General features: G+C 39.8%; 1 protein-coding gene across 4 annotated transcripts in view; it reads left to right on the forward strand.

The window, feature by feature from the left end:
* LOC113407498 (ras-specific guanine nucleotide-releasing factor RalGPS1) overlaps nucleotides 1–27,724 on the forward strand; it is a 287,535-nt gene that overhangs the window by 45,270 nt on the left and 214,541 nt on the right. For 3 of the 4 annotated variants that reach the window (XM_026656083.1, XM_026656082.1, XM_026656084.1), the window contains 2 exons: nucleotides 9,074–9,181; nucleotides 25,049–25,099. In XM_026656083.1, coding sequence (XP_026511868.1) covers nucleotides 9,074–9,181; nucleotides 25,049–25,099 — 159 coding nt within the window. Of the gene's footprint in view, nucleotides 1–9,073; nucleotides 9,182–25,048; nucleotides 25,100–27,724 lie in introns of those variants that run through there. The other variant, XM_026656086.1, reaches the window with a different exon arrangement.

Raw genomic sequence — 27,724 nt, forward strand, 5'->3', positions numbered from 1 at the left:
AAGGAGGATATTGTTATAATAGTCATCACAGAAACCTGATGGACTGAGAGCAATCAATAGGACACAATCATTCCGGGGTACAAAATGTATCAGAAGGACAGAACAGTTCGTGCGGGGGTGGGGGTGGGGGAGTGGCACTATGTGTGAAAGAAAATGTAGAATCAAATGAAGTAAAAATCTTAAGTGAATCCACATGTTCCATAGAATCTCTATGGATAGAAATTTCATGCTCTAATAAGAATATAACATTAGGGATCTATTATAGACCACCTGACCAGGACAGTGATCGTGATGATGAAATGCTAAGGGAAATTAGAGAGGCTATCAAAATTAAGAACTCAATAATAGTGGGGGATTTCAATTATCCCCATATTGACTGGGAACATTTCACTTCAAGACGAAATGCAGAGATAAAATGTCTCGATACTTTAAATGACTGCTTCATGGAGCAGCTGGTACGGGAACCCACAAGGGGAGAGGCAACTCTCGATTTAGTCCTGAGTGGAGCGCAGGAGCTGGTCCAAGAGGTAACTATAACAGGTCCGCTTGGAAATAGTGACCATAATACAATAGCATTCAACATCCCTGTGGTGGGAAGAACATCTCAACAGCCCAACACTGTGGCATTTAATTTCAAAAGGGGGAACTATGCAAAAATGAGGGGTTAGTTAAACAGAAGTTAAAAAGTACAGTGACTAAAGTGAAATCCCTGCAAGCTGCATGGGCGCTTTTTAAAGACACCATAATAGAGGCCCAACTTCAATGTATACCCCAAATTAAGAAACACAGTAAAAGAACTAAAAAAGAGCCACCGTGGCTTAACAACCATGTAAAAGAAGCAGTGAGAAATAAAAAGACTTCCTTTAAAAAGTGGAAGTCAAATCCTAGTGAGGCAAATAGAAAGGAGCATAAACACTGTCAAATTAAGAGCAAGAATATAATAAGAAAAGCCAAAGAGGAGTTTGAAGAACGGCTAGCCAAAAACTCCAAAGGTAATAACAAAATGTTTAAGTACATCAGAAGCAGGAAGCCTGCTAAACAACCAGTGGGGCCCCTTGATGATCGAGATACAAAAGGAGCGCTTAAAGACGATAAAGTCATTGCGGAGAAACTAAATGGATTCTTTGCTTCAGTCTTCACGGCTGAGGATGTTTGGGAGATTCCCAAACCTGAGCCGGCTTTTGTAGGTGACAAATCTGAGGAACTGTCACAGATTGAAGTGTCACTAGAGGAGGTTTTGGAATTAATTGATAAACTTAACATTAACAAGTCACCGGGACCAGATGGCATTCATCCAAGAGTTCTGAAAGAACTCAAATGTGAAATTGCGGAACTATTAACTAAGGTTTGTAAACTGTCCTTTAAATCGGCTTCTGTACCCAATGACTGGAAGTTAGCTAATGTAACACCAATATTTAAAAAGGGCTCTAGAGGTGATCCCGGCAATTACAGACCGGTAAGTCTAACATTGGTACAAATTAGTCGAAACAATAGTTAAGAATAAAATTGTCAGACACATAGAAAAACATAAACTGTTGAGCAATAGTCAACGTCGCTTCTGTAAAGGGAAATCGTGTCTTACTAATCTATTAGAGTTCTTTGAAGGGGTCAACAAACATGTGGACAAGGGGGATCCAGTGGACAGGATCTAACCTAGCCTTACGTAAGGCTCTTACGTAAATTAAGCTGTCATGGGATAAAAGGGAAGGTCCTTTCATGGATTGAGAACTGGTTAAAAGACAGGGAACAGAGGGTAGGAATTAATGGTAAATTCTCAGAATGGAGAGGGGTAACTAGTGGTGTTCCCCAAGGGTCAGTCCTCGGACCGATCCTATTCAACTTATTCATAAATGATCTGGAGAAAGAGGTAAACAGTGAGGTGGCAAAGTTTGCAGATGATACTAAACTGCTCAAGATAGTTAAGACCAAAACAGACTGTGACGAACTTCAAAAAGATCTCACAAAACTAAGTGATTGGGCAACAAAATGTCAAATGAAATTTAATGTGGATAAATGTAAAGTAATGCACATTGGAAAAAATAACCCCAACTATACATACAATATGATGGGGGCTAATTTAGCTACAACAAGTCAGGAAAAAGATCTTGGAGTCATCATGGATAGTTCTCTGAAGATGTCCGCGCAGTGTGCAGAGGCGGTCAAAAAAGCAAACGAGATGTTAGGAATCATTAAAAAGGGGATAGAGAATAAGACTGAGAATATCTTATTGCCCTTATATAAATCCATGGTACGCCCACATCTCGAATACTGCGTACAGATGTGATCTCCTCATCTCAAAAAAGATATACTGACACTAGAAAAGGTTCAGAAAAGGGCAACTAAAATGATTAAGGTTTTGGAATGGGTTCCATATGAGGAGAGATTAAAGAGGCTAGGACTCTTCAGCTTGGAAAAGAGGAGACTAAGGGGGGATATGATAGAGGTATGTAAAATCATGAGTGATGTGGAGAAAGTGGATAAGGAAAAGTTATTTACTTATTCCCATAATACAAGAACTAGGGGTCACCAAATGAAATTAATAGGCAGCAGGTTTAAAACAAATACAAGGAAGTTCTTCACGCAGTGCATAGTCAACTTGTGGAACTCCTTACCTGAGGAGGTTGTGAAGGCTAGGACTATAACAGCGTTTAAAAGAGAACTGGATAAATTCATGGTGGTTAAGTCCATTAATGGCTATTAGCCAGGATGGGTAAGGAATGGTGTCCCTAGCCTCTATTTGTCAGAGGATGGAGATGGATGGCAGGAGAGAGATCACTTATGTAACCCCCAACAATAATGATGAGTAAATAAAACAATTTCAGGGTCTGTTCAAAAACGTCTTCTAGTTTGAATTTGGCCCGACGTATGCCAATTGACTACCCCGGGAGTATAGAATGAATTTTCTGAGAATTTTACAAGCAAATGCATTAGTTTGAGGTAAAATTAGTATTATGTAAAAATTAAATTACGATCTTTGAAATACTTAGCACCCATTGGCCGATCTTTTGTTCTTTCATGATCTCAGTAATGGAATAATAGGTTCTTCAAATCTGTCATAGTTAAAATTTGCTGAAATCTTGTGCATAAGCCACATTATTTGTAGATTGTTTTTGGTATTCATGGGCTTTTTTCCCCACTGTGTTAATCATAATTGAAAGTTTCTTCTTCAGTAGAGATGAAGAACAAATTTCTTTTGTAGAGAATTCCACAAAAAACTGCCCTTTTCAAAGTGGCTGCCATCTCCCTCTCTTCTGTATTGGACTGAAGCCTTAGCTGACCTCAGTGGTCATTTTGAGAAAGGCATCTGTTCACTGAAGAGTGGTACTAAGGCCTGGTGTACACTAGAAGTTATCTGTAAACCTGTGTTGGTTAGGAGTTGATTTTTACTAATATAGTTATACTGGTACAAATCCTAGCATGGGTGCACTTATACTGGTATAGTTTATTTTGCTTCTTGAACTGGAATAAGCTATACCAGTATGAACATTTCTATACCTGTATAATGGCATCCACCCAGCAATGGGTGTTGGGAGGGAAGTATCTAGTGTAGAGTAAAGTCCTGAGTATCTGCCCCCTGACAGCATAAAGCTCCATCATCTTCCCTGAGGAAGCTTGGTTGGCTTCACTCTCATTGCAAATGTAAGATAGTGGCTATTTTACAAAGGGCAATTTTTTTTGTGAGTTTCTGTTGAAGGAGATTTTATGCACCAGCCTCTGACAGATAAACTTAATTATGAAAAACAGTGGCAAAAATGATCATTAATCCTAAATATTTCTTCTCAAAAGCCACCTGTTGCACCAAATCTACTCAACAGAGAGAAGGAACCATGTGTGTTCAGGGGGCTGGAAGGAGCAATTTAGAAGATAGGGAGGAGGGTAAAAATGAGGGGTACACTCGGGTTGTTTTCTGCTGCACTGGCAAAAAAGAGTAGCTGTAAACTTAGCTAAACTAGCCAATATGTCCTGGCTGCTTTGTACTTCTCCAGAGTGGCATAATACAGCTAGAGTATACCAGTGAATCTATCCATAGAAGTTAAAAGGATGATTTTTCATATTTTCAAATAATTAGAAATATCAAATAAAAGTTCTTTGAGACTTTTGTTTAATGTTATGATTTTTTTTTAAATCAACAGCCCAAGAAGATTTCAAGACAAACTATATTAAAATGGAGTTAAAATTGAGATTACAAATCAGTATTTAGGATAAATTGACAGGGATGTTGTAATTATTCTCAAGCTAAATGTTATAAATCCAGGAAATTCAGAGTTGAGATTCAGTGTAAAAATTTAAAATATGGCGTCAGGTGGTAGGAAAAAAAATCTAATGTTAAAAAATTTGTTTAATCTAAGACCACAAACACCAAGGTTTAATCCTAATAATATTTTTTAAGTAGTGTTACTGGGCAGATTTAAGGTTGCTTGGTTGCCCTATCACATTTCCTATCTTAACATGTTTGGATTTCTTTTATGACTAAGTAAATGACTACACAAGGTGCAAGACAGTAAAGATCAGGTCAAATATCTCCAACAATTGAGATATTGCACTCTTAGAAAGCAGTCTAAATGTGCTGTGATGTATTTGGAAACTGGATACCAAGTCAGTCTCAATTTTGAGATTTGTTTAGTTGCAGGCCAATAGTTCAGGTTTAGTCATATCTTAGTCATATAATTTGAAATAAAATAACCCTTTAGAGAATGCTGCCTTAAAGCCTGATTGTTGATAACATGGCTGCCTCTCTGTTAGGCTGAGATACCATTGGGTTTAATTACACAAGCGTCTTTACGTTTTAAGTACAGTGGCAGTCTGTATCAGTGTGATCTTTTGGAGCTGCTATTTTGCTTATTCAGTTACTTTTTTTTCTTCTGAATAATTTGAGTTGTATCAAAAGTGGCTGATCATTCCAGGCTACTTCAGTGAAGCAGTTATTTGTTTCTGTGTGCTGGTGAACCAATAAAAAGGGCTTTTAAGAAGAGAGAGTTGCTGTCATTTTACTCAGCACAGTAATCTGAGGGTTCACACGTTACAAAGCAGTATTACAGGAACCTAACGTTGGTGATTGGAAGCCAGTTTCTATTTGTAGACAATTGGAAAAAACAATCTTTTTGTTCTTTAATATTAACTTTTAACATTAAATGTTGTTGAAGCACATCATGCAGGTTGCTGAAGATGCAAATCTGTGTGGTTTTCCTGATGCATATGTTGAAAAGAGATTATACCGTTACAGTAATGTAGTAGTTACTATAACAGCCATAATTGTGCTTTTCTGCTCCAACAGCTCTTTAAAATAAGTTTAAAAAATGGAGAGGACTCTATTATTTAAAATTTCAGCTGGGTTAGTTCACTCCATTTCCAGATGTCCCAGTACCTAGCTATATGTGGAAAATTAGAAGTTGGGTTATATAACTGATTACACTGGTCTACAATTTTTGAGAAGTCGTCTGCTTCAGAGATAAAATGTGCTATTTATTATGTATTTTGATGTGCTGAATTCAAATATGACAATTAAAACAACTGATTGGCTACTGTTTCTAAGATATTTAAGTTTTTACATTTTATGTCTATGTATATTGTGTAGATAGTAGAGTTTTAATCATAAATTGTAAACCTAGGTCTTTTCATGTGTTTATGGTTGCTTTACATGATAATATTTCACCTGTCCTGTTTATGTAACACTTTAAAAATCAGCAAAAGGGTTATATAAATAAAATTTATTATGAAACAAAAGGCAAAAAACTATTATGTACATAGTTTAGTCCTATTCAGTGTCTACTCGGCGCTTCTTGGCTTGTCTCTTGTATTCATTAAATGGAGCATCTCTTGTCACTGTCCAGCAATAGTCTGCAAGCATTGATAGGCTCCATTTGCCCTGATAGCGTTTCTCCATTGTTGCAATGTCCTGGTGAAATCGCTCGCCGTGCTCGTCGCTCACTGCTCCGCAGTTCGGTGGAAAAAAATCTAGATGAGAGTGCAAAAAATGTATCTTTAGTGACGTGTTGCAATCAAGGCTTTTGTATGCCTTGAGGAGGTTTTCCACCAACAACCTGTAGTTGTCTGCCTTGTTGTTTCCGAGAAAATTTATTGCCACTAACTGGAAGGCTTTCCATGCTGTCTTTTCCTTGCCACGCAGTGCATGGTCAAATGCATCATCTCGAAGAAGTTCACGAATCTGAGGACCAACAAAGACACCTTCCTTTATCTTAGCTTCACTTAACCTTGGAAATTTTCCATGGAGGTACTTGAAAGCTGCTTGTGTTTTGTCAATGGCCTTGACAAAGTTCTTCATCAGACCCAGCTTGATGTGTAAGGGTGGTAACAAAATCTTCCTTGATTCAACACGTGGTGGATGCTGAACACTTTTCCTCCCAGGCTCCAATGACTGTCGGAGTGGCCAATCTTTCTTGATGTAGTGGGAATCTCTTGCACGACTATCCCATTCGCAGAGAAAACAGCAGTACTTTGTGTATCCAGTCTGCAGACCAAGCAAGAGAGCAAAAACCTTCAAATGGCCACAAAGCTGCCACTGATGTTGGTCATAGTTTATGCACCTCAAAAGTTGTTTCATGTTGTCATAGGTTTCCTTCATATGGACTGCATGACCAACTGGAATTGATGGCAAAACATTGCCATTATGCAGTAAAACAGCTTTAAGATTCGTCTTCGATAAATCAATGTACAGTCTCCACTCATCTGGATCGTGAACGATGTTGAGGGCTGCCATCACACCATCTATGTTGTTGCAGGCTACAAGATCACCTTCCATGAAGAAGAATGGGACAAGATCCTTTTGACGGTCACGGAACATGGAAACCCTAACATCACCTGCTAGGAGATTCCACTGCTGTAGTCTGGAGTCCAACAGCTCTGCCTTACTCTTGGGTAGTTCCAAATCCCTGACAAGGTCATTCAGTTCACCTTGTGTTATGAGGTGTGGTTCAGAGGAGGAGGATGGGAGAAAATGTGGGTCCTGTGACATTGATGGTTCAGGATCAGAAGTTTCGTCCTCTTCCTCTTCCTCGTCTGACTCAAGTGAGAATGATTCTGGTGCATCAGGAACCGGCAGTCCTTCTCCGTGGGGTACTGGGCGTATAGCTGATGGAATGTTTGGATAATGCACAGTCCACTTTTTCTTCTTTGACACACCTTTCCCAACTGGAGGCACCATGCAGAAGTAACAATTGCTGGTATGATCTGTTGGCTCTCTCCAAATCATTGGCACTGCAAAAGGCATAGATTTCCTTTTCCTGTTCAACTACTGGCGAAGATTTGTTGCACAAGTCTTGCAGCATATGTGTGGGGCCCACCTCTTGTCCTGATCTCCAATTTTGCAGCCAAAATAAAGGTGATAGGCTTTCTTAACCATAGTGGTTATACTGCGCTTTTGTGATGCAAAAGTCACTTCACCACAAACATAGCAGAAGTTATCTGCACTGTTCACACAAGTACGAGGCATCTCTGCTCACTTTGGCTAAACAGAAATGTGTCCCTTTGCAAAATCAAACACTGACAAATAAGAGAGCACGACACTATGATTTCTAGAGCTGATATAGGGCAATTTGTTCAGCAGAGTGATGTAAGCTTTGTTATGATTGCATCATCCATGACTTCTAGGAATAACATGATGCAATTCATATCATGTATGATGCAATACCAGCTTCAGATTGCATCATTCATTGTTTTGCCTAAAAAGCAAGTACTGTCCAAACCCAGTCATAGATTTATTCATAGATCCAGTCAAAGATGTATTTTAGTCATTTCTGGTTTAAATTGAGATCCCTTCCCTTTATAACTCACTTATCCTCCCCCATTCGCAAGTCAAGGGTCGTATATACTGACCCAATAGCATATCTTGAAAACTAGAGCCAATCAACAATTTTAAGCATCATTTTCGTTCTCAGTGACCCAAAATTAATAAAGTTTGACTACATTTATTTCAGAAGCATTTTGGCTGTAGAGCAGTGTTATAACAGAAACAAATTCTGCTTGCTCTGGTTTTCATGGAAAGATGTTGAGAACATCCAAATGTAGTTTGCACTAGTGCTTATGCAGCTGCTGGGACAGTTATTGCTGGATTGGTTACTAAAAGTATAATTTGAAAACAGTGAAGTTTGGCTGCCAGAACCATTTATTGGTGGTAACTCCTGAGAAGGGAAGAACCCAGCTTCCCCCTCAGATCCCACAATTTGCTGTATGTACAATGCAGACATATTGTGTCCAAGATTATTGTGTAAAATATCATATATATTTTATGAAATATAGTTGCATTTAGCAAGGACACTTGTATACAGTCTGTATCTTTTTTTATATTTTACTGACATTCCCCCCCTTTAAAAAAAAAAAAAAAAAATCAGGAGAGAATGGGAGAAAAAGGCAGAAAACCAGAAAGATAAAGGAATGGGAGGGCTGGGGAAGGGGAAGGAGAGCAACATTTCAGTTTCCATCCACTAGGATAGTTTGCATATCTGATATCCAGAATCTTGATTGTAAGTAATTTTTGGAGTTCTGGTATCCTTTCAGATTTAAGAGAGAAACTGATTTACAGTCTTATTAATTATTACTTTCATGTTGTCTGCTAACCCAATCACTACAAAAGGTCTAAACAAAAATCAAATTTATTTTGTAATTGCAGTGATTTTAGTGCTTAAGAAAGGAGGTAGGATAGCTGACATTTTATCATCTTAGTACTTACCTGCAACTACCATTTTATTTCAATGTTAGCTCTTTCTTGACCAGTCTTTGTATCTATTCGCCCTGTGCAGTGATTTTTTTTTTAAATCTAAGACTAGTAGAAATCATTTTTTGCCTTGAGTAAGCAAGTTTAAATGCCAATTCTCTCTGTGTAAATGTTGTGCATTATGAGCATCATCTAGAGCCCACTGAAGTCAACTGAGGTTCTCTGGTTTCAATGGGGTTTTGGTCAGGCCCTAATATGCTACATGTCCTAATATGCTACACACACAAGGGTAATTTGCAGTATAGAAATGTTTCTTGCAACAAAGAGACACTTGAAAATAAACATTTTCTTCTTGTTTTGAAAAGAGAACTGTATCTATGTTCTTTTTTTTTATTTTGACAGAAGAGTAGCAGCTCTGAATCCTTAAGTGACAAAGGTTCTGCTGAACTGAAGAAAAGCTTTGATGCAGTGGTATTCGACGTTCTTAAGGTTACACCAGAAGAATACGCCGTAAGCAATCAACAAGTTATCTTTTTGTGGGAATACTTATACTTTTGGTGCTGTTTCTTTTCCCCTCTTAACAACCCTATTTCTCCCCACCTCCCACCCACAGGGCTTCAAAAAGAGGCCCTGTGTGGTTCCTTCGGTCACAGGTGCTGACTTCCTCCAGGTCCTGGGCTGGACAGTACAGGACATACATTTCTGGGGGGAAATCTAAGACTGGGAGTGTGTTGTGGTCCCCCTGCAGTATAACCAAGACTGATAAGAGCCTGAGAGTAATCCAGCTATGGCTGGCAGGCTGCAGTTACACACAAACACTCAAGTTGTGGCTTGCATGCTGGAAAGTTGTTTGTGAACAGCCCAAGTAGAAATTCCTTCAGCAAGGCATTGTAAAGCACCCAAAGTTGCAGGGCAGGGGTGACAGCTGCTCATTAGTCTGGATTGTACCCTGGTATGTTACAGAAAGGTGGTTTTATGATTTACAGCATTGGACTCGAGATCTGTGTTGTGTTAAGAACATAAGAATGGCCATACTGGGTCCGACCAATGGTCCATATAGACCAGTTTCCTATCTTCTGACGGTGGCCAATGCCAGCTGCTTTGGAGAGAATGAACAGAAAAGGGGCAATGTTGAGTGGTCCAGTCCCACCTTCTGGCAATTGGAGGTGTAGGACACCTGGGGCATGGGGTTGTCTCTCTGACCATCTTGGCTAATAGTCATTGATGGACCTATCCTCCATGAACTTATCTAGTTCTTGTTTTTAATCCTGTTACATTTTTGGCCTTAACATCATCCTATGGCAATGAGTTGCACAAGTTGACTGCGTTATGTGAAGAAGTACTTCCTTTTGTTTATTTTAAACCTGCTGCCTATTAATTTCATCAGGTGACCCCTAGTTCTTGTGTTATGTGAAGGTGTAAATAACATTCCCTATTAACTTTCTCTATCGCATTCATGTTTAATAGACCTCTTGTCATATCCTCCCTTAGGGCAGGTCTACACTAGAAGCACTACATCGGTGCAGCTGCACCACTGTAGCATGTCTGGTGAAGATGCTCTGTGCTGATGGGAGAGTGTCTCCCGCTGATGTAGTGCCAGAGTGGACAGCGCTTAGGTTGCATCGCACAGCTGGATGTCCTTTTCACACCCCTGAGTGATGCAACTTAGATTGATTTAAGTGGTAGTGTAGAACTGCCTTTAGTCATCTTTTCTAAATTGAACAGTCCCAGTCTTTTTAATCTCTTCTCATATGGAAGCTATTCCATAGTCCTAATCATTTTTGTTGCCCTTGGGCAAGTCACTTTTACTTTGCCTCAGTTCCTCATCTGTAAAATATGGTTTATAATACTTGAATTATAATATCATTTGAGCAAGATTAGCTCCAGGTTTTAGCTCCTCAGTGTGAAATTGGTAGAATTCCCTTAGGTCATGAGGATTGGTAACCTTTAAGGGCAGCAGTAGTGGTGTAGAGCAGTGGTTTTCAAACTTTTTTTCTGGCGATCTAGTTGACCCAATGGAGCTGGGGATGAGGGGTTTGGGGTGGGGGGTTTCAGGTCTGTGGCAGGGGGTTGAGGTGTGGGAGGGGGTCAGGGCTCTGGGCTGGGGGTGCAGGCTCTGGCGGGGAGCCGGGGATGAGGGGTTTGAGGTGCAGGAAGGGGCTCTGAGTTTTTTTGGGGGGTGGCTGGGGTAGGGGATTGGGGCACTGGTTTACCTCGGGCAACTTTTGGTCAGCGGTGCAGTGGGGGTGCTAAGGCAGGCTTCCTGCCTGTCCTGGCACTGCGGACTCCGCTGCGCCCCGGTAGCAGCCAGGGGCAGGTCCGGCTTCTAGGCGGAGGTGCACAAGCGGCTCCGCGCAGCTCTCGCCTGCAGGCAGGGCCTCCCCCCAGCTCCCATTGGCCGGTTCATGGCCAAGGGGAGTGTGGAGCCCCGTGGCCTCCGTGCCTAGGAGCTGGACCTGCTGCTGGCCACTTCCGGGGCGCAGCGCAGGGTCAGAACAAGTAGGGACTAGCCTGCCTTAGCTGGGTAGCATCGCTGACGGGACTTTTAATGGCCCGGTCGGCAGTGCTGACCAGATCCACCGCGACCCAGTGCCTTAGATTCCGCCACCCAGTACTGGGTGGCGACCTGCAGTTTGAAAACCACTGGTGTAGAGTGTAAGCTGGATGTCCTCTTTATAATAGCCTTTTCTCCGAATGCTTCAGTTAGTTCCTTCTTGATCTATAATTGATGCAGGAACTCCTTGTTAGACTGTGCATCTGCATTACTTCAGCTCTTCTGGAGATGCTCATGTATCCTTATAGCACTTATCCGTACTTTTCCAGTCTTATGCTAAAGAACTGAGGTCTGTCTGTCTAGTACAAATGCCTAAATTCCTTTTGAGAACTTTGCCTTGAATGCTCCCACATACTCTGCAGTGCTTCAGTACTTCTTTTTGAGGGAGGAGGTTTTGGTGCTTTTTCAGTGTTCTGGTTCCTACCCTGACATGTCAGTTTCTGCTTTGATATGCCAGACCCTATTTAGATGTGTTTTGGTTTGATTTTGTTGCTGAGACTTCAGTGTCTGTCCTAGTAGTGAAGCACAGTATTTTTCTCCAATGTGTGACTTGGGGTGGTCCAGCATATTGGTTTTGGGGATTTCAGGTTTCTTAACATATTGAGGCTACTTGGTGTTCTCAGCATTGGGAGGATCTTTTATCAGTCTCACTGACTGTCTGACAAGCTTTTTAATGCTTCGTACCTGTCTTTCAGATATGTTTTTGAAGAAGGAAGTATTAACTTTAGTGGCTTCAAACCATAGTAGAACTATGTCCAGGAGGAATGGCAATTTTTTTATTGTGTTTTCTGTCTTGTAGCTTAATAGGATACTCAAGGATGTCAGATTTCCTGTGGCTATCATCTTATGCACTGAGAAACTGTGCACGATACCTCCAAACCCTCTTTGAAATCTTGGTATTGGTGTGGGATAGCGTTTCCCCTCTGGAGAGAGACCAGCTGGAGGAGCAGGCAGCCAGTCAGTTCTCCAGCTTCCTGGGGGTGGTGAAGTCAGGCTCCAGCCCTGGGACGGTGGGTGGCAGGCTCCAGCCATGGGGCTTCTGGCTCTGTTCTCCGGCTGCGCGGTGGTGGGCTCTTGCCCTGAGCTCTCCCCGCATCACCCTTGGCTCCCACTGCCTCCCCCAGTGCCCTATCATCCCTGGCCCGCACTCCCTCCGTACCTATCTCTCTATCCAGGGCTTACTTGGTCCCTGGGCTTGTCAGGGCTAAGTAAGTCTGCTGTGAAAACTGATATTTGTTTGTATGTTAATATCATATTTCACAGCAGATTTAGTAAGCTAGCAAGTCTTAAGAAACAAAACAACCAAAAAAGCAAAAGAAACAAAAAAAAGACAAGAATGTGCAAAGCACCTTATTTGTGTTTCTATTCTATTTAAGTCCAGTAAAGAATAGAGACAGCAGTACATTTTTATTATTGTCTGCAAAAAAAAAAAAAAACCTACATAAATAAATTACAATGATTTGGATATGTATATGTGCATATTTGTTTTTCTTAAAGTTGTTAAAATATTTTAGGAAAAATTGTCAGAGCAGCCACCTGCAAGAGTTGGTGGCCACACTCTGAGGCCACCAAAAAATTTGTTGTGAGAACCCCTGATAGTCCTCACTCAATTCATAAAACCAACCTTTGAACCTATGAGTGAGTGCTCCCTCTTAATCTATTAAACAGTGTTCATCATAGCAATACGTTTTCCCAGAAGAGTAAGGGAACTGCAGGCTTTGAAGGTGGATTCACCATTTACAGTTTTCCACAAACACAAAATGATCCTTCGTCACATCCTATATTCCTGCCCAAAGCGGTAACTAACTTCCCTCAAACAATCAGTTGCTCTACCAGTATTCTTTCCCAGCTTTCATATGCACTTGGATAAATAGAGACTGTACACATTACTCTAAAAGAGCATTATCTTATTATTTAAAAAGTACCAAAGGCTGCAGAAAATCCCCATATCTCTTTATATCCTTTAGAGAATTGTAAAGGTCAGGCTATTTCTTCCCAATGCTTCTCCAGATGGGTTAGGGTTATGTATTGAAGAGAATACAAGCTAGACTGTTCCTCTTCCCGTGAGGGTTAAGAAATGCTCCACTAGGATTAAGTCAGCCTCTTTGTTATGCTTTAAATGTCTCTATTATTGAAATCTGCTGAATTGCAACTTGGAGCTCTATACGCAAATTCACTAAATATTATTTCTTTAATTTTAACATCCATGTCCAATGCACAATTTGGTAGAGCAGTTTTTCAGTCACAGTTGAATTAACCAGTACTGTGACACAGAATTCTATCAGACTATCTCTAGAGTAGGAATGTGTAGAGGTCACTTGGAGAAGCAGCACTCACTCACTCTTACATTCCCCTCGTCATCAGAGACCTTATTTCAGTTGCAGACCTGAGGAAATTGTGGAAGGAATTTATTGCCACACTCCCTTTTATAGCCTTACCCTCAGAACATTTGGGAATAATGAGGAGGAGCAGGAAGGCATGTGAGAGTACTCCAATGACACTTCTATGAAGTGTTCCGTGGGGTTTGAATGTGTAGAGTCCATCTCAAACTGTAGGTACAGGTGAGTAAACCTCTATTTCTGTTTGCGTATGGGCTAAGCCAGTCCCATTATGATGAGAATCTGGAACATCACACAAAACCAGGCATGCATCTGGCCTTCATCCATACCCACAAGCCTAACATCCTGGTTTCTGATAGAGAAGCAGAGTTCTGCAGCCCGGGTGACTCTAAGCAGGTACTCTGGTGTTGGATATCTTGGAAGTAAACTGAGAAGTATGCTGAGAATAACAAGTTTGTGGTGTGGGGCAAATAAACCAACAAGGACCCCTTTACCTGCATCATACAAAAACTGCTTGATTATCGTTAAGATTAATTCCATCAAGGAACATGTGCCAGGTATTTTGACTTGCCATGAATTAGTCAGTTTGACTTGTCTCTGCAATTACATTCACACAGCTTTGTATTTTTAACCACTCAGTTACCATCGGTTAAAAAGTTTCCTCCGTAATAGAGGGGGCTTTCATCAAAGCTGACAAAAACTTCTGTTGAACCCACGTAATCTTAAATTTCTTACATGGACAGTGACCTCCGTTGCAGGGTGAATGAGGGTTAGGAACACTCTGAAGCCTCACCACCTTGTTCAACTCAAAGCCTATTCTTTTGTTAGCATTGTTCCCATGCCAACATCCCTGTCCTGGTGAGGTCCTTTGCCATATGCTGAATGTTAAGATCATGGGTATTTTATCTGGAATGGTCTGTAAAGCCCATTTAAAAAGTCCACCCTATACTCCTGGGAGAATACTGCGCCAAAAAATAAAAAATTCTGCACACAATATTTGAAAATTCTGCATATTTTATTTGTCAATATAACACAATATAATCATGCCTGTTACAATTATTTTGGTAATTTATTTCAAAATATCTGTCACCAAGTATGTCTGTTACAATACAGCCAAAAACAAAAGATTCTGGTAACTTTTTTTGACAAATAGATTCCTTACGAGGCATATTAATACAGAACTTTGTGTCATTCATTTAAATTGCAATACAGAACTGTATTTCTTGCACTTGTCAGAAGCAGTGCAAAGGCTTGGGGGAGTCAAGGGTAATAGAAGAGCTGAGGAAGAGGGAAGGAGCCTGAGAGTAAACCTGGAGGGTGTTGGGTGTGGGTGGGAGGTTTTTTCTTTTGGGGATTGGGGGTGCGGGAGGGGAATTGTTAGGGTGTTGGGAAGCCTAACCCATGCAGACCCTGGCTGACCCCAAGCCTCTCCCATTCAGTCAGGCATGTCTGCCCCTCTCCACACACCCCTCATTCTCCTTGGGTCTCTGCAATCCCCATCCCCAGGCTCAACACTATCACCCCACTAGCTTCTGAGCCCATGCTCCAATCTGTCCTCCCCATTAGCCATTCTGAATCCCAGTCTGTGACCCCCCCCCGCCAGCAGCCCTGTGTGCCCCACTCTGTCCTAACCTGGCTCTGCAGGTAGGGTGCTGTGATGAACTCTACTCCTGGGGGAATTCTGTGGCAGTGGACATAGAATTTTGTATTTTCCTGCATAAAATACATTTTGCTAAGAAGTGCTGCAGTTCTGCGTTTTGCCCACCAGAGGCCGCTGTGGCGCTAGACCAGCCAGCACTTCTTAGGCAAAATGTTTTTTATGTGGGGAAAATACAAAATGATGCGAGAGAGATGAATTCTGCATGTCCGCAGATGCACAGAATTCCCCCAGGAGTAACTCAACTTTGGGGGTATTTTTATACCAATTTGCTGGGCAATACTGTGACCAAAAGGACTGTATCTAAATGAATCTGGTATCTCTTATTGCTTTGGCCTGGCTGACTGGCAGATGGAAGGCTATATCAAGGTTCATTTATCTTGGGTAAGGTTGCCACTAATGTCTCTTCCAAATGTTTCCATTGGAGATATCTGTATAATACACATATGCAAAACATTATTGTTTGAATTTAGCCTCAAGAGGGAATCCTGTATGTGGCTCTCTAGTCCAGAGCTTGTTTCCAAGGTGAGGAGAGACCAAACTCTCCCATCCATTTCATTTTTCCAGATGTCCCTTTTTTTTCACTTGGATGCTTTATTTACTTTACTGGAAGTTTATTTGTTAATTGTTGTCTCTTGTAGACTTGACTGTTTTGTGCACTGTTGGATGTTTAAGAGGAACCTTGCTCCTCTTTTGTATTTATGAATTAGAAAAAAATTAAAAAAACCTTTCAACACATTGGTCTTGATTGTTGCAGGTGCAGGTTTATTGACTTTTTTTACTCTTCAGGAGTAAGAATTGTTCGCAGATAATATCTTTAGAAAAAGGTAAATTACTTATTATGCTTCTCAATATTTTATTATATTCCTGGAATCTCACTGGCCTCCCTAGTTCCCCATAGTATTTGGTGATTCTTTTAGAATTATCTTCATTCTTGCACCTAGCTTTCATTTTTTCTTGGTGGTATTTTTGATTGTGTTGATGATTTGGCATGGACTGTCATCATGGAAGCATCACTTCCTGCGCAATCAAAATAACTAGAACATTTGGAGGGGGAAATATCTGTATTTAGCAGTAGGTGGAATGTGATGGATCATTAAATCTTAATGGCTCAGGGAGAACTGTTACCCTTGAGCTAAGACCCAGGAGTTAAAAATTCTGCACAAGAGATATCTTTACACAAACTGGACTACAGGGAATTAATTTACCCTTCATTTCACAGGTATGTTATGAAGATAAATTCATTTGTTTGTGAGGCATTCAGATACTAGGCTGATGAGTGCCTTAGAAAAATCTCTTTAAATTAAAAAAAAAAAAAAAAAACTCTCAGCAAGATATTTTTAAAAAAAACATGTCCCTCAGTATTATATTTTTCTCAATCCTATACACTCTGCTGTTTGGCATTCCAAGCCCAGCTACATACAATACCATAGTGCCTTCCCTAACCTATGGTACCTCTATATGAAGGAAATAATGGTTTGGTTTTGGAATCTGGGTCTGGAACATGAATGGTCATTACACTTATGTATTCAGGTTAGCTGGCAAGGCTGAACAGAGCTCCATTGACTAACTCCTATTCAGCCAGTAGAGGATGATGTTGAGCAGCAATGAGGTATGTCGATTTAGCCCGTCTGCAGAATTTAGATTACCATCAAAGAGCGAGATACAAAGATCTTATTTGCCCTGTTTCATATTTCACAGCACTTCAAAGCCACCAAGTCAGCTCTAGTAAGAGAAACCATTAATTTGCATTAAGGTTTTAATATATTATCTATTGAGCCAGAATCTTAACATTGCATAAAAATCCTTATTACAGTCTTTTTCCATTACTCAAATTATTCCCCAAACTGGACAGATGTTCATTTTGTTAAATGGAGCTTTTGCTAGAGTTTCTAAATTGAGGTTAACTGTTCTGCAATTGTAGTCCAGTTTACACTGTCCAGCGAATGACTTTCCTTTTTTGCCAGCAAGGTTTGAAAATGCATTCATTTTTTTTCTAATGAGACAAATCTTCACTTTAGGGTTCATGTTTGTGTGAATAGGCTTGAAGTACTCTATAGCTGAAGTTCTACACTGTTAACTGAGCGACCAGGAGGTGGCATATCTGCTTACTGGTGGAGGTATTAACTGGTTGTAACTTCTCTTCTGGTGTTAGTTTATTTGTATGATATCCTATTCTGCTCATTCTTGCTGAGATGGGAAAACAGATAAATTCACAAAAAAAAAAAAAAACCCCTCAAAAACAAACCCTTATTTTTATTCCTGTAGGGAAGCCCATCCTTGGCTCTCTTAGTACTTCATTTTACTTTTACTTGTCCAATTCCATTTGGGTTTCCATTTATCCTATCTGCTTCCCATATTATTACAGGAAGGCTATATGATGAAGCAATAGCTATAAGATTTTCAACTGGGCACATTGATGCTAATGAGAAAAGGGCAGAATGATATTGTATGCAAGAAGATCTGTTGAGATTTATAACACCCCTGGTTCAATCAGTGCCAGAACTGATGAAAACAATTAAATGAACTCAGTAAATACCTCTGAACATAAAACCAGGTCCACATTATCAGAGGAGATGTAGGCAGAGAGTACCAATCACTGTACTAAGACATGCTGTATGATAAAATACCTGATTTTTCATGTTTCCAGTTTGATACTTCCTATACACCCGTAGTAGAGACTACTACTGCAAGTTTGGAGAGTGAGGAGGCTAAGTCCCGTTGCAGTTGCCAGTCATAGGCAATAAATTACTTGCAAAGTGGCAGGGAATTTTTGAAGTAGTGAGTCAGGTGAGGGATGTGGACTATGAAATACTTTTGTTGTAGAAAGAAAAGGCAAGATACGATGTACATTTATTAAGACCCCAGAGGAATAGGAAAATAGCGTTGAACCTACAGTACTGAAAAGGTGGCAGTAATGTCTCCAGCTACCAGGTGGAGACCATACTCCTGTGCTCTTAGGGGAAAATATCTCCAATGCACAGATGATGCAAAGAGATGAATTTGATAAGTGTCTTCACCACCAGAACTGGGAAGTCTAATCTTGCTGATTTTTGGATCCTGATCAAATCATGTTGGCAGTGTACATTCTGTATACCATAGAGAATATATATACACAGAGGACATGAAAAAATGGGTGTTGCCATACTAACTATAATGAGAGTAATCAATTAAGGTGGGCTATTATCAGCAGGAGAAAAAAAAAAACGTTTGTAGTAATAATCAGGATGGCCCATTTCCAACAGTTGACAAGAAGGGGTGAGTAACAGTAGGGGGGAAAATTAGCATGGGGAAATAGGTTTTACTTCGTGTAATTCCCAGAGAGGAACTTTTAATCCCAGAGTGTTACTTTTGGGCATCAGGATAGAAATATAAATGATGCTATGCTTAACAGAAGCCTTGCTATTACTTTCATGCCAAAAAGCATTTTGGCAATTAGGATAGATAACGTTAAGCCAAGTTAGAAGCCATGAATACTCCTCATGATAAACAACATAGTTATGAAACAAATTACAAAGTACTGCTTTCAGAATTTACAACATCCCAAGGAAATAGTGTTGTGAATATTCATCTGTAACCAAAATCTAGACTTTCATTTTGTATTATAGCCAGCAGTTTTAGTCCATCATCCATTCTAAAACCATTTTCTGCATCTCAGAGACATATTCATAACAATTGAGTTCTTCTTCATGACCTCGCATAGCAGGCAGCAAAGTCAAATTGGAAACTGAAATGCTATAGTTCTTTCTGGCAGGCTGCCCTGTCTGTGGAGCTCAGATACTTCTCTGCCTCAAAGACAGCACACAAATTTCTCTTCAAAGCCAGCTGAGAGGTTTACCAGCAAGGACAGAATTACATAAAATCTGCAGCTATGCTGCTTTTCACTATTCTGGAATAAATCTGCTTTGCCTGCAAGCAGTTGAACTAGTCTGAAATAGAGATATTTGACCAAGTAGGATATTTTGGGCTGCCTTCATCACACAGTAAAAAAGGATCTAGTCGTCTTCAGCCACCTTTACAGATAAACATTAAGTGGACAGAGTTCCTGTACACACGATCCCTTAAACCCAAGGCATGTCTCTGCCATGGAAGAAAAGAACACTACCTACACTATGCAATTGATTGCAGTTTAACAGCTCTGCACCCAGAAGCATATAGTCCTAACACCACTACAGTTGTCCTTGAGGAGGATCATATGCCTACAGAGCCTGAGCTCTGGAAGATTTTTAAACTGAACGATATGGCCCCTCTTACTTGCATTTTTCCCTAAAGCAGTCCAGCTAAATCCCCAATAAACAATTTCTAAATTGTAGAAGGACCCTGTAGTCCTTGAGGAGGAAACTGAATATGTTGGTCCTCGTCCTACTGGCTGTAAATTTTCTAGGTTAGCCTGTCTGAGAATCTTTTCTTTGTCCCTCCTCCCCCCACCCACCCGCACACACAGGAAAAACTGTGTGGTGGTAATCATTGTAGTATTTGAACACCTCAAAAATAATAATGAATTTATCCCCTCCACACCCATGTGAGTTAAAGTACTATTATCACTGCATAGAGGGGGAGCTGAAGTACTGCAACACCTTGCCCAATAAAGAACACTATGGCAGAGTTGGGAATTGAACCCAGATTTCCCAACTCCCAGTACAGTGCCTTAACCACAAGATTGTTTGCTTTTCCAGATGTTAACTTCACAAATTACATAAATTCCTTGAAAGATGAGCATTCCTCTTGAAGGATTCTTCAGTTTTTCCGGATCCAAGAAAACCAACATTCTCATATAGAAAGTAATGCTTCTCCCTGACACATTCTAGAACTATTACCTGGCATGCATAACCAAATATATTTCTCTTTGTCTGTCTCTGCTGTAGGTTGGTTGATCTTCTGAAATCTTTCTAGAATCTGTTTTATCTGTCCTTCCTCTCTTTCATTTTAAGCTATAGAGACATTATTTAATTTATGTATAAGATTGCTAGACATACTCTCTTTCTGGAATATAGAAGAATGAATTTTCCCATATTAATTTTTGTAGTCAAAATACTTATTCACAAAGACCTACCCGGAGGACAGAACAAAGAGATATTGCAAATTTACAGTTGTATTGCACTTACAAATTTTTTCTTGAAGGACACTGGTAACTTGATAAAGAAAAATGATTGTGGGAAACTTGTTTCATTTGAACAATTCAAGTCAAGATGAGCATTTCAGAACTCTGCTTGAAGTATCAAAAAAAACTGAGCCACCTAGAGAAGATGGAGTTGGTCAGAAAGCACCAAAATCTTCTTCCATGGATTTGCGAGTGCTAAGGACTTGGGAAAGAAATTTTACTCTGGGTCTGCAGTACCAAAATCAAATTAATAGGCATGTTTTTAATTTAACTTCATATTCCATTTGGGCTGAATCTTTCCTTGCTTGGTTTTAAAAGTCATTTTTTTCAGGAAGCTTGAGCAAAATTTGTTGAGTTGTTTTCATAAAGTAAGCATCATAAAATACATTTCCCCGCATATTCTGAGCTGAAATGTTGTCCTCTAACTTAATCAGTTCAAGTGAGACACTTCAGTTTGGCTTGTTTTTTATATATCATTGAGACTTAAAAAACAAGTCAGGTTTGGGGGGGAAATAGTTAATTAGTTTTAAATGTGTGAAATCTGCAGTTTTGCTTGTGTGTTTTAGGGTTTTTTGTTTAATACAGTGTAAAAATATATTTATTATAAAGTTGCAAAGGAGATTGTAAGCTCTGCAAGCCAAATGGTTCCATATCAAGGAACTTGTAAATTCAGTACTGGGATGCCTTCGGGTTGTGGACCACTCTGCAGGTTCATGGGACTCTAACAGAGATTGTAAACTTTCCAGGGGAAAGCCTCTAGGCTGGGGTGGGAGGTATTTAGCATATACCCACTGCTCAAGCAATTTACAATCTCTGCTGGGCGGAGCTGATGGAGATTGATATTTTTCCCGTAAGAATTGGGCAGTGAAATGCAAAAAAACCCTAATATTAGTGCAGTGGCCAATGCCAAGTGCCCTAGAGGGAATGAACAGAACAGGTAACCATCAAGTGATCCATCCCTTGTCGTCCATTCCCAGCTTCTGGCAAACAGAGGCTAGTGACACCATCCCTGCCCATCCTGGCTAAGAGCCATTGATGGACTATCCTCCACGAATTTATCTAGTTTTTTTTTAACCATGTTATAGGCTTGGCCTTCACAACATCCTCTGGCAAAGAGTTCCACAGGTTGACTGTGCTTTGTGTGAAGAAATACTTCCTTTTGTTTGTTTTAAACCTGCTGCCTATTAATTTCATTTGGTGACTCCTAGTTCTTGTGTTATGAGAAGGAGTAAATAACACTTGCTTATTTACTTTCTCCACACCAGTCATTATTTTATAGACCTCTATCATATCTCCCCTTAGTCATCTCTTTTTTCCGAGCTGAAAAGTCCCAGTCTTATTAATCTCTCCTCATACAGAAGCCATTCCATACCTCTAATCATTTTTATTGCCCTTTTCTGGGCCTTTTCCAATTCCAGTATATCTTTTTTGAGATGGGGCAACTACATCTGCACGCAGTATTCAAGATGTGGGCATATGATGGATTTATATAGAAGCAATACGATATTTTCTGTCGTCTTATCTATCCCTTTCTTAATGATTCCCAACATTCTATTAACTTGTTTGACTGCTGCTGCATATTGAGTGGATGTTTTCAGAGACCATTCACAATGACTCAAAGATCTTTCTTAAGTAGTAACAGTTAATTTAGACCCCATCTTTTTATATGTATAGTTGGGATTGTTTTCCAATGTGCATTACTTTGCATTTATCAACATCGAACTTCATCTGCCATTTTGTTTCCCAGTCACCCAGTTTTGAGAGATCCTTTTGTAGCTCTTTGCAGTCTGCCTGGGACTTAACTATCTTGAGTAGTTTTGTATCATCTGCAAATTTTGCCACCTCACTGTTTACCCCTTTTTCCAGATCATTTATAAATATGTTGAATAGTACTGGTCCAAGTACAGACCTCTGTGGGACATCACTATTTACCCCTCTGCATTCTGAGAACTGACCATTCATTCCTACCCTTTGTTTCCTATTTTTTAACTAGTTACTGATTCATGAGAGGACTTTCCCTCTTATACTATGACAGCTTACTCCTGCTTTAAGAGCCTTTGGTGAGCGACCTTGTCAAATGCTTTCTGAAAATCTTAAGTACACTATATCCACTGGCTGCCCCTTGTTGACCCCCTCAAAGAATTCTAGTAGATTAATGAGGCATGATTTCCCTTTACATAAACCATGTTGACTCTTCCCCAACAAATCATGTTCCATTCTCTGTCTCTGACAATTTTGTTCTTTACTATAGTTTCAACCAGTTTGCCCGGTACTAGTTGTTTAGCAGTCTTCCTGTGTCTGATGTACTTAAAATTGTTTTTGCTATTATTTTTTGAGTCTTGGGCTAGCTGTTATTCTTAATTATATTTTTACACTTCTTTTGCCAGAGTTATGCTCCTTTCAATTATCCTCAATAGGATTTAACGTCCACTTTTTAAAGGATGCCTTTTTGCCTCTGACTGTTCCTTTTACTTTGTTGTTTAGCCGTGGTGGCACTTTTTTGGTTTTCTTACTAGGTTTTTTTAATTTGGGGTATACATTTAAGTTGAGCCTCTATAATGGTGTCTTAAAAAAGTTTCCATGCAGTTTGCAGGGATTTCATTTTTCGCACTGTACCTTTTAATTTTCGTTTAACTAACTTATTTTTGTGTAGTTCCCTCTTCTGAAATTAAATGCTGCCATGTTGGGCTGCTGTGGCGTTTTCTCTGCCACAAGGATATTAAATTTAATTATATTATGATCACTGTTACCAAGCGGTCCAGCAGTAGTCACCTCTTGGACCAGATCCTGGGCTCCACTTAGGACTAAATCAAGAATTGTCTTTCCTCTTGTGGGTTCCAGGACTAGGTGCTCCAAGAAGCAGTCATTTAAGGTGTCAAGAAACTTTATCTCTGTATCCCGTCCTGAGGTGACATGTACCCAGTCAATATGGGGATAGTTGAAATCCACCATAATTATTAAGTTTTTTTTAATTTTTATAGCCTCTCTAATCTCTCTGAGACAATGAATAGTGACTGACCCAGGGAAATAGAGTGAGAGTGACGGTATAGCCAGGTAGTTAGGGCACTCCCCTAGGATGTGAGACCCAAGTTCAAATCTGTGCTCCAAGGATTATTTATTTATAAAAAATAGAACAGTTTCAACAGGAGAGATTGAGGAAAAATCCACACTGGACTATCCTGTAATCCTGTGGCTAGGATATTCTCCTGCAACGTAGGAGATGAAAGTTTAAATTCCTACTCCACATCAGGTGATGGGGGGGTGGAGGGGGGAGAATTGAATTGGGTCTCCCACATCCCAGGTGAGTTTCCTAACCACTGAGCTAAAGATTATAAGGGAGCCTGCCGCTGCCTCTTCACCATTCCCTTTTTGCTCCCCTGGCCATTGTATTTGTTTAGTTCTCCTCTGTTTGTGTCAAAATGCCTGAAATCTAAAAGAAAAGAAAATGACAAGAAGTAAACACACTAGCAGACATTATAGTTGTGATTGGAAATAAAATCAAAATATGAGGAGGTATTGTTGACAAAAGTTAACAGCTTATACACAGACATCATGCGTGTACTTAATATTCCCAGGGAGTTAAGAATTTCTTTGGGTTTGATTATTGTGACAATGTTCTCCTGAATGATAATTTAATAACTATAGGCAGTTTTTTAACGATGTGGTGAAAAGTCTTTTCTTCTAGAATAATTCACCTTTTCCTTGTCTTCTAAAATACACTGATTTTGTTTGTTTTTGTAAGAGATGGTTTCAGTCACCCAGGTTTGTTTTTAAATTAAAAAGCAGCTCTTCTGTTTTTAGCATAAACACATAATGTAGACTATTGTGGTTGGTATGGGTGAAAGGATTGCAGAAAGAAACTCTTACGTAAAGGGTGAGTATGGAATAATAACTAACTGAAATTCACAACTTTGTTCTATTATTCATTGTCTCTTAAATGAACTTGTGAGGCTAGGTCTGTCTGATTTCCCTTAGTTTAGAAAACTAAATACAAAACCCATCTCTGTCAGTAGTTCTTCTCACACAGAAACACAGCTCCTCTTGTCACCTTTGCTAAAAACACAAACAAAAAAGCAAACCACTGTTTATTAATTTTAGCTGGTGGGAAGGAAGAAAATTCTTTTGTTTTTAATTTTTGGCATATAAACTGATACTATAGTGAGGGATGCCATATAAGAACTTAGAGAGACAGGAAAAATGGACTTTTGTCTCGTGTGTCCTTGGGACAGAGGAACCACTCAACTTTGTGGTTCATATGCTACAAACATGAGAAATGACACATGATTGATTAATGAGATGCAGAAATGTTTCAAAAGATACACATATAATAAGAGATGGCTGTTTGGAGGATTGAGAGAAACTGAGTTCGTGAGGAATTGAAAGTGCTTTCTTGGCGATTTTTAGAAATCTTTCTATATTTGACCTGATAGCTTATACATTTTAAATCAGGACTCTCATAAACAAATGCAGGATTCGGTTCATAAGAATAACGTACTTGCTTGTAGATAGGATTATGTTTATTTGAATAATGTAAAAGTATGCAGCATGTCTTAATGGTAATAGCAAAGATACTTGTTGGTAACAGATTCATAATATCTGATGTTTCCAGCATGATTATAGTGAAACAACAAAATACAACAGAGTACAGTTGGCACCTTATAACCATGTAGGATTTTAAACCGACAGAAAATTAATTTTGAATGTAATGTATGACTTTGTATTTCAGGGTCAGATAACACTAATGGATGTCCCAGTATTTAAAGCTATTCAGCCAGAGGTGAGTAGTTCACAGGTTTTGTTTTCAATTTTAAATGAAAAGGGTCAAGATCTTGTGATGTCAACCAACAAACATAAATTCTGGAACTGGAGAATATGTATGCTCAATTATCCTGAGTTTCCATTTCTTATAGCTTTGAAGCAGATGGCTTTAAAACATCATGAGGCTATCTGGATCTAATAATGGTGTGTTTTGGGAAAACTATTGGAATTTAAACACAGTCAAGTAATGATAAAACGAAGTGTCTGTCTAAATGTTTCTTTTGCAGTGTTTCTGAATGTTAAACATCTGTGGTTGAATATATATCCTAATACTTTAAAAGTTCAAACTTTTCTTACTAGTTGAAAGACACATTTGTTATATTTGTGGTGTATTGTCTTTGGACCTAAATGACAATAAATATGATCGTAATACGCTTTTTGTACATTGATAGTATACTGATAGGCTCGTTTGACTTTTTAGTGTCTGGTTATATTTTCCATATAACAAGTGAGCTACATTGCTTGTCTTATTGCTAGTTCTCTAATTTACATAGAATACCCATACACCTGAATGGTAATGAAGTAGGTGATGAAAAGGAAATAGTGGATACAAGTATTAATAATACCCAAAACCATACATCAGCAGTTGAGTGCTTCATTCTTTTTTCTACCCAAAGCACATAAACAGAGTGAGGATTATAGTATTGTTCTACCCTGCCTGATAGAAGTGTAGAAAATTGGGATACCTTCCCTATGGTGAATCCCTTTCTCTCTCCCATAAACCCGCTCTGTGGTTCTGAAAAAGGTCTTCCTGGATCAACTGGGATGTGGCCCAAAAGAAGGTGATGGGAAGAGACTGAGTGATTTTACCATTTCCACTACAGATGCAGCATGTGAGCATAAGGAGCTTTTATGTCTAAGACTATCTGAGTAGTCAACAGAATTCTTCTGCCACTGGCCATTCCAGTGTTAGCTGTTTAGCTCTGCATTTAATATAGCTTGGTCCATTGTTGGTACTATTTTCAGCTGTTGATGCTTTGTGCCAGTGCTGTCTCATGCAGTTACTCCATCACCTAACTTGTCTTCTTTTAACTTGACCTAACTTCTGGGCCACTTTATATAATTTGTCTTTTATTCTGATTAGTGGCGTGTTTCATTTCTGTCTATGGGAATTGTGGTTGATTTACACTAGATTAATTGCAGTTACAGCTGAATGCACAGTTCCCAACAGTCCTGGGTTTTGTGGGACTGTTATGCTTTGACTCACAAAATCCCCTGTCCTGTTAGAAGTGGGGGCTGAGCAGTACTGTAACCCCACACACCGGGGCCAGATCGCAGCGCCTGGAGCAGGGAGCTGAGCTCAGGCATCACTTGGGACAGGAGCGGTAGAGGCCATTTCTGCGGAGCAGGCTCACTCTGCAACTCCCTACCCACCGAGTGCGGCCATGACAGAAGTCCCCCTTCCTCCCCTTTCTCACATTGGTACCTTCTTTGCGTTTTGTCAAATCTGCAGTGAAAGTGTTTTTAAAATGAACATGAGCTGGGTCATCGTCAGAGACTATCTGCTATAACATGAAATATATGGCAGAATGCGGGTAAAACAGAGCAGGAGGCATACAATTCTCCCCCAAGGAGTTCAGTCACAAATGTAATTAAAGCATTTTTTTAACGAGCGTCATCAGCATGTCCTCTGGAATGGTGGCCAAAGCATGAAGGGGCATATGAATGTTTAGCATATCTGACATATAAATACCTTGCAATGCCGGCTACAAAAGTACCATGCAAATGTCTGTTCTCACTTTCAGGTGACGTAAATAAGAAGCGGGCAGCATTATCTCCTGTAAATGTAAACAAACTTGTTTGTCTTAGCAGTTGGCTGAACAAGAAGTAGGACTGAGTGGACTTGTAGGCTCTGAAGTTTTACTTTGTTTTGTTTTTGAGTGCAGTTATGTAACAAAAAAAATCTACGTTTGTAAGTTGCACTTTCACGATAAAGAGATTGCACTATAGTTCATGTATGAGGTGAATTGAAAAGTTCTATTTCTTTTGTTTATCATTTTTACAGTGCAAATATTTGTAATCAAAAACAATGTACACTTTGATTTCAATTACAACACAGAATACAATATATATGAAAATGTAGAAAAACTTCCAAAATATTTAATACATTTCAATTGGTATTCTATTGTTTAACAGTGTGATTAAAACTGCGATTAGTCGCGATTAATTTTTTGAGTTAAATCGCGTGAGTTAACTGCAATTAATCGACAGCCATCATTTTTAAACCTATTTTAGTTTTTCTTGCAGCTTGTCTACACTAACAGTTTGTGGCAAGCTGGAGCGTGAACATACCCTGCACTAGCCTGCCACGGACTGTGTAGACAAGCCCTGAGAATCATAGAATTGTAGGACTGGAAGGGACCTTGAGAGGTGATCTATAGAACTCTGTGTCTGTCACGGAGGTTGCGGAAGTCATGGATTCCATGACTTTCCGCGACCTTCATGTCTTCTGCAGTGGCCAGTGTGGCTGGCTCCAGGGCCAGCTGCTCAGGTGGCCCCAAGGACAGCCACACCAGTCACTGCTGGAGCGGTCCAGGGGACAGCCACACCAGCTGCTGCTCCAGTGGCAGCAGGCAGTGGTCCC

This window comes from Terrapene carolina, unplaced genomic scaffold, assembly GCF_002925995.2.
Source record: "Terrapene carolina triunguis isolate 2854851 unplaced genomic scaffold, T_m_triunguis-2.0 Scaffold212, whole genome shotgun sequence".
Classification (NCBI taxonomy): Eukaryota; Metazoa; Chordata; order Testudines; family Emydidae; genus Terrapene; species Terrapene triunguis.